The sequence below is a fragment of the Miscanthus floridulus genome, chromosome 15 (assembly GCF_019320115.1).
Source record: "Miscanthus floridulus cultivar M001 chromosome 15, ASM1932011v1, whole genome shotgun sequence".
Classification (NCBI taxonomy): domain Eukaryota; kingdom Viridiplantae; phylum Streptophyta; class Magnoliopsida; order Poales; family Poaceae; genus Miscanthus; species Miscanthus floridulus.
Window position 1 is genome coordinate 41,810,218 of NC_089594.1, and position 13,466 is coordinate 41,823,683.

At 49.2% G+C, this 13,466-nt stretch overlaps 1 protein-coding gene across 1 annotated transcript; it reads left to right on the plus strand.

Annotated features, from left to right (window-relative positions):
* The first annotated feature begins 6,258 nt into the window (after positions 1-6,258).
* On the plus strand, positions 6,259-13,250 carry LOC136506489 (2-alkenal reductase (NADP(+)-dependent)-like). Its single transcript, XM_066501412.1, has 5 exons — positions 6,259-6,674; positions 10,145-10,322; positions 12,176-12,342; positions 12,534-12,616; positions 12,736-13,250. Exons 1-5 carry the CDS (start codon positions 6,390-6,392, stop codon positions 13,115-13,117), a joined length of 1,095 nt encoding a protein of 364 aa, XP_066357509.1. The 5' UTR covers positions 6,259-6,389; the 3' UTR covers positions 13,118-13,250.
* The last annotated feature ends 216 nt before the right edge of the window (positions 13,251-13,466 follow it).

Genomic DNA, 13,466 nt, shown 5'->3' on the forward strand with positions numbered 1-13,466 from the left:
CTGATGGGTCATTGTTGCACGAGCCACGTTGGTTGGGTGGCTGTGAGCGACTTGAGTACTGGCGGCTGTGGCTTGATTCGACTGAGACGGATGGAGCCCGGGCTTGATTTACAATCTCTGCGGTCTGGGCCATAGCAGCCGTCAGGTAAGCTTGTATATCATCACTGAACTGCCTAGGATTTCTAGGGTATTGGGTAGTCGTTGCATTGTCGCCATAGCAACAGCTACTGTTGGCGCTTGGAGTCCTGAAGACCTGCTTGTCCCCCACCCTATCAAAGGCATTGTTAAGGTCGCGTGGCTGGACCCTTATGCGTCGTGCCTCCTCTTCTGCCTTGGCTTCGACTTGTCGGCGATTAAACCGGTCAATATTGCGTGCTTCGCGTGCTAGCCTTTCTTGTTCTGTTTCGCCAACTGCCGGTGGTTCGTCATTACTGACAACATTGATCAAGTCTCCTCGCCTTGGTGGGAAGGATGGGAATCGTGGGAACCCCGGGGCGTGGTCTGGGATATCCAGATCGTATTCAACGCCTTCATTGTCATGATGCTGGAGCTCGGTGTGGACGGAGCCATTAGATGCGATGCCGGACGGGGAGCTTGAGCCACCCTCTTGAACTGTGTGGACCGATCCTTCTTGATACTCCTCAATCCGGACCATGTTGACGAAGTTGCGCAGGCCGTAGGGCTGAGCCTGGTAGTTCTCCATCGAGGCTTCGCACTCGGAGAGCCGGAGACCCGTCGCGGGGGCTGGTCGGCGACGAACGGAGCACCCTTCAGGAGTAGATGTGACCACGAGATCCGTACCAAGTCATGCAGGACGACTGGCCCGAGCTGGTCGGGTAGATCTGTTGTGGGTAGTGGTTACCTGCTCATTAGGTTGACTTTGAATCGAACTTACCAGAGCTAGGGTTTCAGCAAGTTTGGTGCCGACCCGATCGATGGAGTCGAGCAGGTCGGTGTTGTCGATCTGCCTCCCTTTGTAGCGAGGAAGCGGACGACGGGTTGTCGGCGTGGCTGAAGACGATGCTGGTGTGGCCGGAGCCAGATCCACCATGGTCGGAGCCGTAGCCGATGCAGGTGAAGCAGTGGTCGACGCAGATTGAATCCGCGCCTCCTCCGTGGTCATGGCGATGAAGTCGTCGGAGCCAGTGGTCCAGGTGATCTGGCCGATGGTGAACGTGAGGCCGTTCGGCGTAGCCATGGAACCGGGGATGATGACCATCTTGTTCGTCTGGAGAGCAGTACGCACACCCCCTACCTGGCGCGCCACTGTCGACGAAATATGGTCGGCAGTCTACCTAGGGGTATGCCCAAGGTAGTAGATTATCGGCAGACAGATGCGCAAGCTACAAACAAGATGGTGACGCAAGACAGACACGAGGTTTTATCCAGGTTCGGCCGCCGTGAAGGCGTAATACCTACGTCCTGCGTCTGATTGTATTGCTGTATGTCAATGAGAGATGTTTTTTAGAGGGGTCCCCTGCCCGCCTTATATAGTCTGGGGAGCAGGGTTACAGATCTGGAAACTAATCCTAACCAGTTACAATTGCCATAGGTGGCCGGATAAGGATTCCTATTCTAACCGACCAGGATCTTGCTTGATCTCCAAGTCTGCCTTGATTCCTTGCGTGGGACTCCGAGCAGATTGGCCGGGCCACGCGTCGTCTTCTAGTGGGCCAGACCCCCTGGTCCGGGCCGGCCCAAGCCTAGCCGTAAGGATATAGGGGTTAATACCCCCACAGGGGTGGAACAGATGTGCAGGAGGATGGTGAACTAGATCCGGTGGCGGACGCGGAGGAATGACGACAGGTGGCGGACGAAAATCAGGTACAGCAAGACGAGATTGATGTTCAGGAAGCATACCATTGGCCGGGACATGGGTCCAAGTCATGACGACTCCGGACCCAGCATCCCGTGGACTGATGTCGACGCGGTGCCCGCTGGGCGGTGTGGCGTGCAGACCGATTGCTGGAGCCAATGCATTCGCCGTCGGTGGTGAATGAAGCGTGACCGGCCGGTGAGACGAATCGTCGAACACCTGGCGGTCGAGGGATTTCACCAGCTTCTGGACGTCCTTCTGGATGTCATCCAGGACGCCATCCATGCCTGGGCGCCACGCTTGGAGATCCGCCGAGACCTTCGCGAGCGCGGCCACTCGCGGATCGAACTTCGGCTTGACGGTGACGCCGTTGCTGGGCTCCAGAGGGGTGGGGCGGTGGCCGTCGGCGAAGGAGGCTTCGAGGGAGGCGAGGCGCCGTTCGACGGACGCAGACACCGGATCCGTAAGCCGGGACTCGATGCCCGCCAAACGCCGCTCGAGCCCAGTAGCTTGGGTGGAAATGGAAGACTCCAGAGTAGCGAAGCGGGAGTCGACGGAGCCGGTGCGGTCGGCGAAGGCGTGGTCGCGGTCATCAAGACGGCGGTCGAATTCGTCGAAGCGGGCGTTGAGCGCGTCGAGGATGTGCTTCAAGGATGGCTCCATGGCGCCGCGAGCGTGATTTAGCCGGGTGTAGTGGTGGTGTGGGGTTGGGGGCGGCGGAGGAGGAGGTGGTGGGGAAGGTGCGGCCAGGATTGGTAACGAGACGTCTGATACTAGGTGTTAACACCGCCGGTGCGGACGCAAGGAAATGGTTTAGGAAGAACAGGATTGTGGAAGTAAATCTACTAGGAATGATTAAAAACATAATTAGGGTTTTTACATATTTCTCTCTGCCCTCTTTCTCACATCCCTCTTGCTACTTATATTGTGACCCTAGTTGACCCAAGATGGGCCAATCACCCTGGCACTCGGCTTCATCAGTCTCTTGGGCCTAACTGGTGATGGCCTGGTTCCAGCAGCTGCTCCTTCGGAAACCACTGGGCCTGCGCTGTTGACAGATCCAAACTACATTGCCTTTCTTAAAGAGCGCCTTTGTAAACAATTCATGATGTCTGATTTGGGCTCTTTAAGCTACTTTCTAGGCATTGAGATTACGTCCACTGCTGATGGTTATTATCTCTCTCAATACAAGTATGTTCAAGACCTACTAGCTCCTTCTGGTCTCACTGACACTCGGCCTGCTGCTACCCCTATGGAGCTTCATCTTCGTTGAAGCCCACAAATGGTCTTCCTCTTGCGGATCCAACACGGTACCGCCATGTTGTTGGTAGTCTCGTCTATCTCACTACTACCAGACCGAACTTTGCCCATGCAGTTCACATTCTCACTCAATTTGTCAGTGCACCGACCACAGTTCACTACGCTCATTTGCTTCGTGTCCTGCGGTACTTGAGGGGGACAGCCTCCCGCCAGCTCTTTTGTGCCACATCTAGCCAGCTCTGATGCTACTTGGGCTAGTGATCCTATTGAACGTCTATCTGTTACTAGATATTGTGTTTTCCTTGGTGCCTCACCAATTGCATGGAAGTCTATGCAACAATTTGCGGTTTCTCGGTCGAGTGCAGAAGCTACACTAAGAGCTCTTGCCGCAGCAACAGCAGAAATTATTTGTCTCCATTGGCTGCTTGCTGATTTTGGGGTTACTTGTGTTGATCCTACTCTTCTCCGCTGTGACAACACTAGTGCCATTCAAATTGCCAACAATCCTGTCAAGCATGAGCTCACTAAGCATATTGTTCTTGATACCTCATTTATAAGATCCCATTGCCAGCAAGCTACTATTGATCTTCAGTACACAACTTCTGAACTTCAGCTTGTAGATTTCTTCACCAAGGCCCAGACTCGAGATCAACATCAGTTTCATATACTCAAATTAAACATGTCTGAATCGGATTCTTCTCAGCCACATTTAGTTTGAGGGGGATGTTAATGTATATATAGACATATATAGTCTTCTCCTATTGTGGCCCATGTAGTTCTTATGGCCCATTTGGCCCATACTATGTAATGTTTATACCTGTAACCTAGACAGAGTGGTGGTGTGTGCAGACACAAGTTGTTCAACCCTAACAAGCTGACCATTTCCAAATGAACTTGTCTGCTACTACGTCATCCAGGCCGACATCCTGAAGAGTCTCCCAGAGAAGAAGATAGTCACATAGGACACCTGCATGTGTGGACAGTGCTCCGGTAAGAACACATCGGTGTTGATGCAGAGCTAGAGCCTCCTGCAATGGCGATCCTGCTAGGGATGGAAACCGATAAGATTTACATTGAATCAGATCCGGATACTATCTTTTACAATATTTTAATTCGATTTCGAATATAAATATAGATATTTTCAAATGCAAATACAAAACAAATATCTTGGGTTCGTATTTCTATTCAGATATTTACTCAATTCAACTCAAAGTGCATACTGTTAAATTCAACGTACATGAATAGATTTTTACTACTAAGTTCACCAATAACGAAAGTGAAATAATATCAAAGTACACTTCTAATGATATCTAATATCGAAGTGAACTAAATTATAATAGATAATATTTAATAAATTGATAGGTCAAGTACAGAAATTCAAATAAGAATGGTAGGCAACAAGTAACCGTTTTACTTTATCAAATGTTTTGTAATTACAAAATTCTTACATAAGTAGAGATTAAACTATATGTGTATATAATGTTGACAAAAATAGCTCAACAAAAATAATAAAGTTATCAATAAATATTGAATAGTTAAATGAATCAATTAATCAATCATTATTTATAAAATATTTATCATAGATTTATAAATTATATAAACTAATTTACATTAAATAAATAAATAAAGTTCTAAAATAATTTACAACATTAAATATATTAGGTTTAAACTAAATTAGAAAACTATTAAAATTAATATTTAAGTATCATTAGTAATACTAAAAGTTATTTATAGATGTAGTATTAAATAGTTTCAATGTATCGTTAGTAATATTAAAAATAAATAATTAGTCGCATGAAGTCATGGAAAAAAAAAATTAAATAGTTTCATTATCAGCCGCAGTTCACCGCGCGTATGTGTGGCGACGCTAGAGCCCTTGGCGTGAAAATCGGCGCCACACTTGTGGTCAAAATCTACACTGCAGAAGCTGTGGCTACCACAGCTGAACAGCGAACCAACACAGCAGCGGTAATAAATGTGGCCTTGGGTGTAGGACGTGCAACCAAGCACCTAGAGGTCCGCGGAACTCAATCCTTCCTGGCAGCCGGCCAATTGTCCGACCTAGGGCCCGTTTCGTACGGCTCTGTCTCGCGAAAAAATAGTTCTAGCTCTGATTTTTATAAAAAAATAGTTTTTTTTGTTTTAACTTATTTTGTACGAAAATGTTTGGCAAAACAGTTTTTTCTAACTTTTTAGAATATAAAAAATATGTCAAATGTCTAAAATATCCTTATATATTTTCTCTCTCTTTTCTTTTTCTTTTTTCTCTTCATTTTCCTTTTTTTTCTTTCACTTTTTATTTATCTTTCCTTCTCCCCTTCTATTCTTTTCCCCTCCTCTCTCCTTATCCAATCAGCCTCTCCCTCCTGGCCTTATCCTGGCGGGGCGTGGCGCAGCGAAGCAGGAGGCTGGCCGCGGGGGAGGAACCAGGGGCGGAGGTGGGGCGCGCTGGCTGGAGCAGGAGGCCGGCGGTGGGGCGGAGATGGAGGCCGGTGGCGGGGCGGAGTAGGAGACCGGCGGCCGTGGTGGAGGAGACGGAGGCGCGCGGGGAGGAGCAGGAGGCCGGCGGCGGGGGAGGAGGAGGCCGGCGGCGTAGGGAGGTGGCCGTTGGCGCGCGGGTGCCGGGGAGGAGAGCAGGCCCCGAGACAAGGATGGAAAAGCAACGCGCAGGTGAGGAAGAAGCCGGGGGAAGCCACATTTTTTGGCTTGCCCTCCCCTGTGTAAGCCACCGAACGGCTTCTCTCCGGCTTCTAGGCGCAAGCCGTTTTGCAGAGTGCCATTTGACACGGCTTCATCAAAAGCCGCTCGAGAAGCCGCTAGATAAGCCGTGCCAAAGAGGACCTAAAAGCGACCGATACACCATCACCAACACGTTCGGAGAAGGTGACCTTGAACATGAATGACCTGGACCTGCTTTCTCACGCGTTACGTTGATGGAAGGCTCACCCAAGCCTTGTTACGATCCTGTGTGATCTGTGCGCTTAAGCCAGGACGGCCGCTACCTACCAGTAGTATGTGTTGAACAAGAGGAGACATCAGGGCCCTCCCACCTACTACAGACAGCAACCGCTCGACTGACAAGTCAAGTGACAACAAGCACTACCTATTATTGGTATGGTGGTACTCACCAGTCACCGCAAATAGCGCCTACTACCAACTTCAGCATCATGCCCACATCCACACTATAGTACCAAGTACCAACTCTTTAAGAAGACGTCAAATGAGCAGAGGAGATTAGGGACCGATCGAGCAGAGGCACAGACAGCCATAGCGCGGGGAGTGATACTGATACCAAAGAGCGAGCAACGAAGAAATGGCAGCACTGCCGCCGGACGCAGCTGTGGAGGCGGCGGCGGCGTCGGAACCGGAGGAGGGGGAGCTGGTGACCAACAGGCGTGTGATCCTGAAGCGCTACGTCACAGGGTGCCCCACGGAGGAGGACATGGAGGTCGTCGTCGGCACCCTGCGCCTGGTCGTGCTGCCCGGGTCCGCGGCCATCGTGGTCAAGAACCTCTACCTCTCGTGTGACCCCTACATGCGCACCCGCATGTCGAGGCACGACCAGCCAAGCTTCGTCCCGGATTTCGTCCCAGGGGAGGTACCTACGAAGGTTTTCATTTTCACAAATTAAAATTTATCGGTGGTCACAAATAAAAAGGATAAGCATGATATATCGAAAATATCGAACCAAATTTAAATAAAATTTAATTTGAATTTAAGTAAATTTTAATAAATTTAAACAAAATTTGTATGAAAAAGATAGATATTTTCTTATCGGCGCCTACAAATAAAAAGGATATATCGAAAATATCAGGAGATTTCGGTCTGAAAAAGAAAACCATGCCTACGGTTTATATATGTGCTAACCTCTCATTGATCACATGGAAATAAGTTTTCGTCTAGTCATCTAGCTTAGGGGTGGTATATGTAGATATGTGCTTTCAATATGTTAAGATTTGTCTATGGCAGTACCGTAGTAGTTCCCGCGACCTGGCCGCGCGCGCACAGCGGCACCGCGCCCGCCGGTGCCGGTGGCACCGGATCCAGGGCGAGGACCGTCGGATCTGGCCGAGGCAGCCTCCTGGCCGTGCGCCTCCGCGGTGCCTATCCTCCATCGAGGTCCATGGGTGCCGCTCCGCACAGGAGCAGAGTGGCAGCTCGTCGCCGGCGAAAGCAGCACGGAGGAGGTGGACACATCCACCTTGCCCAGGATGCGGGCTGCATCGAGTGCCTGGGCGCCCGTTCGGGAGCAGTCCACCGCGCCGCTCCGGAAGCAGTCCACCGCGCGGAGCTTGGGCGATTGCCGACCGCGGCACAGCGCCTAGCTTGATCTGCAGCGCCCCGGATCCGGAGCCGACGCCGGCGTGCGCTCGGTCGCCACGGCCGGCCAGAGCCCCGGCCAGCCACTCCAGATCCGGCCGCCGTGGGCTGGCCCCGGCCAGAGTGCCAGACACGGCCCGAACACAGCCCCCGCCGGCGCCGCTGGCAGAGTCGGCCCGGAGACGTAGCCACCGAGCAAAAGTCTACCTCCAGAGATCCACCCTTCACGCTCACGAATCTGGCCATTAGAAGTACGGATCTGGCCAGAGCATGATCAAACGAAGATTTGGAAGAGATTTGAAATTGGAGAGAAAAGAGGAAGCTGTGGAGAAGAAGCACGCGGAGAAGAGCCTTGTTGAGCACACGTCCGCTGGCCGCAGCCGCCATGGCCGCGGATGTCAAGGAGCCGCGGCGGCAGCGGCCGAGTTGGCCGGAGGGGAGTGGAGGCTAGCTGGCCGGGCGAGTCGCCCTCTAGTCGCCTGGCGTGAGGGAGACGACGCGGGGGGCGTCCCCCGTCGTGGCCCGGTCTCGCGTGGCCGTGGAGACATGTGGCAGAAGGCGCTGGAGTGCTGGACGAGGTAGTGGTGAAGGGTGGCCTCGAGCTAGGCTGGCCGCTCGTCGACGGTGAACTGACCATGTTTGCGTCATTCCTGCTCGACAGACTTCGGCTTCAGCAACGCCACGCTTGCCCTGTACATGTGCGACTACGGGAGCCTTTGCTCACGTCCAGCTCCTGGACTCTTGTGAGCAATAAGCTTGTGAAGTTCGTTTTAAAAAATCTTTGCCGAAGTACATGATGCACAAAAGATGTTCCACGGACTGCCTATAAGTACTGATTTTATTCAAACTAGTTCATCACGCGCGCCCTCATGCACGCCGGCAAGGTAGGAAAGAAGATAAAGGAGATTTTTTTCACCCGATTCACTGCATAGATTGAATGGGGAGCGGAGAAATCCAACCATTTGGTGGAGCACACGCGGAGCGGCGGGAAGGGGCAGCGCGGGGGAAGCGGCGGCGGCGGCTACCGGCATGGGCCTGTCGTGCCGCTCTGGGGCTGAGGACGTCCACCGCCGTCGGGCCGCCCACCGTGGGGGCCCACGCGTGGCGCTGCGCAACAGGCCGGGGGCACCGTCGCCCCGCCAGCGCGGCGCACGAGGAGAGGCGAACCTACGGGACGAAGCTGCGTCGGGGTGGCAGGCACGGCAGAGGCCAGCTCGCGGACATGTGGCACCGTCCAGCGCAACGGTGGAGCCCATGCAGCCGGATCCAGTGGAGACCGGGAGGCGCGCGCGCTGGATCTGCCTGCTCGGCGCAGATCGACCGCCTCCGTTGCCGGCGCGAGGTCCAGGCCGCCCTCCAGCTTCAGATCCGCCGCCGGGAGGGGCCCCACGAGCGGCCGCTTCAGATCCACCGCTAAGGTTGCTGATGTGACCTCCCCGTCGTCATCCACGCCCACCACGGAGGTCCCTCCGCTGCCAGAGCCGTCCGGCGCGTCAGGGCCTTAGCTGGCTGCCCGCGCAGCCGTGGGGACGACCGGCGACGGAGGGGCCAAACCCTAGGCCGCGCGACCCGCTGCCTTGCGTCGTGAGGAGGAAGTGGCGTGGTGGTGGTGGAGGAGGAGGAGGAGGAAGGAGTGTGGCCGCCGCCACGCGGAGGGCCAGCCACCGCCGAGGTCGGCCCGCGCCGTCGCCTCAGTCGCGTGGTGACTTGGGAGCGAGGGTGGGAGCGTACAGGTGAGAGGATGAGGACGGGCACAGTAACGAGACGGAGAGTAAATGAATGAACGAAGGCTCCAGAACACACAGACCAGAACAGTAGGTGAAACGAAATCTGCACGTTGAAGCGAAGATCCTATGGCTGTAAACGAGGGGGCAACGTGGCCACCCTGAGCGGCAGCCAAACTCTCCTGCTTTGATATATAGAAATACAGTGCATTAGGAAAGGCTATAGGTTGCTTGGCACAAGTGATCGATGTTTGTTTGTATTGCATAAATGTTCATTAAATTTCTTGTCTATAGAAACTATTTGTAGAAACTGTGCATTGGGAAGGTTGGGTCTAAATCATACTTTCCCTCCTCGAGAAACTACACATAGACACTGTATTGGGAATGCCCTAATAGAACCAAATGTTTGGCTATTAGCCAAGCCATATAATAATGAGTTTCTTATTTGTCTATAAAAAACTTTTTTATTGTTGCTTTTACTTATAGCTCATATTCTCTTTCCTAGTCCTCCTCACATTCACTTAATACATGGGTCTACCACTGCCTATACTTCCGTGCCCAGCTTATTGCTTGCATGAGAGTCAAGCTCTTCTCTCATCCACATCAACATTTGCTTGGCTCTAAGCCAATTATTGTACTTGCTGTTTCAAAAAAATATTGTGCCTTCTAAGAGTGTATAATAGCAGGCAGTAGGTGGGCTGAATGCTGAGGTGAAGAAAAAAGAAGAGGAGAAAGGAGGAAAGCGGGCTTTAAACTTATAGCCAGCTTATGCACAAAAACAAAAAATATTGTGAAAAATGAAAGTGAGTCATGTAATAATAGCAAAGAGTCAACTATTATATAGGTAGGCTAAAAGATAGGCTGTAAAGATCTATACAACTAACAGCATGCTACATTATTAATCTCGCTCTAAGCTTAGAGCACTGTGTTCAGTATTATTATATTTAATATTAACTGCTTGTTTCCGTTGAAACTGGAAGGCTTGATGCAACAATCTGATTGTTCCGTTGACACATACTGTCAGGTTCTGGATAACTGGGCTGTGAGCAAGGTGATGGTCTCTGAGCACCCGGATTTCAAGCCCGGCGATCTTTTGTGTCTTTTGACTGGGTGGGAAGAGTACAGCTTGATCACCAACCCAAAAATCTACCACAAGATTAATCACCCCGAATTTCCACTCTCCTATTACACCGGTGTTCTAGGTGAGTGCTTCATCGAGTTAACAAGTACTCCCTCCATCTCAAATTGTAAGTCATTCCAAGAATCTTGGAGAGTCAAACTTTTTCAAGTTTGACTAAAATTATAGAGAGAAACACAAAGATTGATGACATCAAATAGGTATAATATGAAAATATAACTAATGAAGAATCTAATGATACTTACTTGGTATGATAAATATTATTATTTTGTTATATAAATTTGGTCAAACTTGAAAAACTTTGACTCTCCAAGATTCTTGGAATGACTTACAATTTGGGATGGAGAGAGTAGTAACCTTTTTTTGAATGGAACAATTCGGGCCTCTGCGACCATAAACAACCAAATCTTACAAAGTCATCCAGCTAAATAGCAAAGTCTCTGATCATATAAATAGGGAAATGCGAAACTAAGCAAAAAGATAAAATCATAAGCAAGTCTCTTATCTCTTCTGTATTTGTTTTAAGAAAAAAAATATCCATATAGCAATTATCTCTAGTATTGTCATGCATATAAAATAGGACAGCCGCATGCAATTCCCACGTTTTTTCGTGCATGCGACCCTAGGGGTTCGAACCTAGGGCCTCAGGTCTCACGTGTAATTGCGCTATCAATCTATGCTAAAGTCACTTGTGATTAGACGCCACAAACATTCCCTCGTATTCACTTTACCTAATTTTTAAATTAGTCTTTGACACCTAAATGAATTCAAATAAAAAGGCTTAACTGCAAAGTTATAGATGTCATTAAGTCCTAAAACTTTAGTTTTTGTCCATTTCTCCGTCTGAGATCATTTAAAAAAATCAAACATAATTTTCCTTCGATAAATGATCTCAAATAAAAAAGTTATCAACTATAAAGTTGTATACCTCTTCAAGATCTACAACTTTGGTTTTTGTCGTTTCTCTGTCTGAAGGTCGTTTGAAAGTTTTGAATTACAATATGTGAGATATTTAAACTAAATTTTGGGACCATAGATTATTTCAAATGAAAAAGTTATCAACTATTCTATTTTATATCTTTTCGAGATGTATAACTTTGGTTGTAGTCATTTCTCCATCCAAGATCGTTTGAAAACTTCAAAAAATTTGAATGTAAAAAATGTGAGAACTTCAAGCAGAATTGTGAAAACCAAATGATTTCAAATGAAAATATTGTCAACTATAATGTTGTAGATCTCAATGAGTTATATAGCTTTGATAAAATGATCTTTGTCTGACTTCATTTGCAAAAGTTATAAATTTCACCATGCTACACCTATTTTTAGAAACGACTCTAGGCCGCCTCTACAAATAATTTTTTAGAGACAGCTCTAGATCTAACCGTCTCTAGAAATGGATTTGTTGAGGCGGTTGGATTTAGAGTTGCCTCTTAAAAAAAGGACATATGTAAAGATGGCTAAAAATAACATCTATCTCTACAAATTTATTTTTAGAGGTAGCTCCTTTCAGAAAATAATGTTATAGAGGCGGCTAAAAAATACCAGCTACTCCTACAAGTAGATAGAATAGAAATATATCAGCTACTCGGTCACAAAATAATTTAGAGGTGTTCAGTGAAGCAACGTGTAAATCAGGGGGTCTTGAGTTCGATCCCCGCAACCGCACACACTCATATTTCACGCAAAAAATCGCGTAACTTATGACTAGGACACGTGACCTAGAATTCGTAATGGAGGGTAGTAACAATTAAGTTGCCATTTTTTTTTTGAAATTCCTCGTACGTCTTTTCCTCTCAGTTGAACAACCGGAATGGCCGTTTCATTTCTCTCTGTACCAGTCCACTGCATGTTTTCTTGTTACTCTAGTGCCAAGTTCACTTTGATTAGATGTGTTACAGCAACTCATGAATAATTCAGGCGTGCCGGGGATCACCGCACATGCTGGGCTTTTTGAAGTGGCCAAGGCAAAGAAAGGCGAGTATGTCTTCGTCTCAGCGGCATCAGGCGCCGTTGGTCAGATCGTTGGGCAGCTTGCAAAGGTCGCAGGCTGCTATGTTGTCGGCAGTGCTGGCTCTGATCACAAGGTACCAGTATACTCAATTCTTTTTTGTAATTTGGTAAGAGGAGAGCAAAGTCAACTAGATCGCGATCTTTGTTCCATGATCTTCCTCTATATATATGTCACGAAATACAAGCACTTGTTCTGTTACATTAAATTTGGATGAACAATTACAAAAATAATAATAATAATACTGCTACTGCTGCGCATCTTCAGGTCAATCTGTTGATGACAAAGTTTGGCTTCGACGACGGTTTCAATTACAAGAAGGAGCTGGACCTCGACGCTGCCTTGAAGAGGTTTACAAAACCATCAAACCTGTACTTATGTTTCACTTCCATTTTGTATGTTCACACAGTGCAAGGTTACAGTATATATGAACGTCTGTTTTCTTTTAATTAACCGTCCTACACTACAGGTGCTTCCCTGAGGGCATCGACGTGTATTTCGAGAACGTGGGCGGCGCAATGCTGGAGGCCGTGCTGCGCAACATGCGGCCGTATGGCCGGATCGCCGTGTGCGGGCAGGTGTCGCAGTACAACCTCCAGCGGCCGGACGGCGCGCCAGACCTCTTCCAGCTCGTCGGGAAGCGCCTCCGCATGGAAGGGTTCCTAGTGGGCGACTACGGCGGCGAGTACCGCCAGCGTTTCGAGGAGAAGATGGCGGGGTACCTCAAGGAAGGGAAGGTGGTCTCCGTGGAGGACATCGCCGAGGGGATCGAGGCGGCGCCGGCAGCACTCGTGGGCCTCTTCTCCGGCCGCAACATCGGCAAGCAGGTGGTTGCCGTCGCACGGGAGTGAAGCTTGGAATTGTCGGTGTTAGTTGACTTGTTTTGTTGTCCCACTCGATCTACTCTGCGGTCTGCGCCTCTGCATGCACGATGATGGTTAAGGATTTGAGTCCCTCGAAGTTAAAAGATCGACTGCTGTATTATGTTTTTCTTTTCCAATACTTACTGTGATGTGCAATGCATGCGTGATATAAGCGAAAATAATTCATGATCACGAGCCATAGACACGGATAGCATAAATGAGGGCTCTATTATTGCCATCATAGCAGTAGACGAATCCACTCAGTGTGCCGATGAGATCAAGGTAGAAGAACCCAAGGCACCAAACGATCCACTGACAGAGGTGACGCCCCACGTGG

What these genes read in the sequence shown, in the direction of transcription:
- LOC136506489 (XM_066501412.1), top strand. Translation starts at nt 6,390, where the DNA reads ATGGCAGCACTGCCGCCGGACGCAGCTGTGGAGGCGGCGGCGGCGTCG. An exon ending in CGGATTTCGTCCCAGGGGAG is followed by an intron (nt 6,675 to 10,144) that starts GTACCTACGAAG and finishes ACATACTGTCAG; the next exon opens with GTTCTGGATAACTGGGCTGT. An exon ending in GTGCTGGCTCTGATCACAAG is followed by an intron (nt 12,343 to 12,533) that starts GTACCAGTATAC and finishes GCGCATCTTCAG; the next exon opens with GTCAATCTGTTGATGACAAA.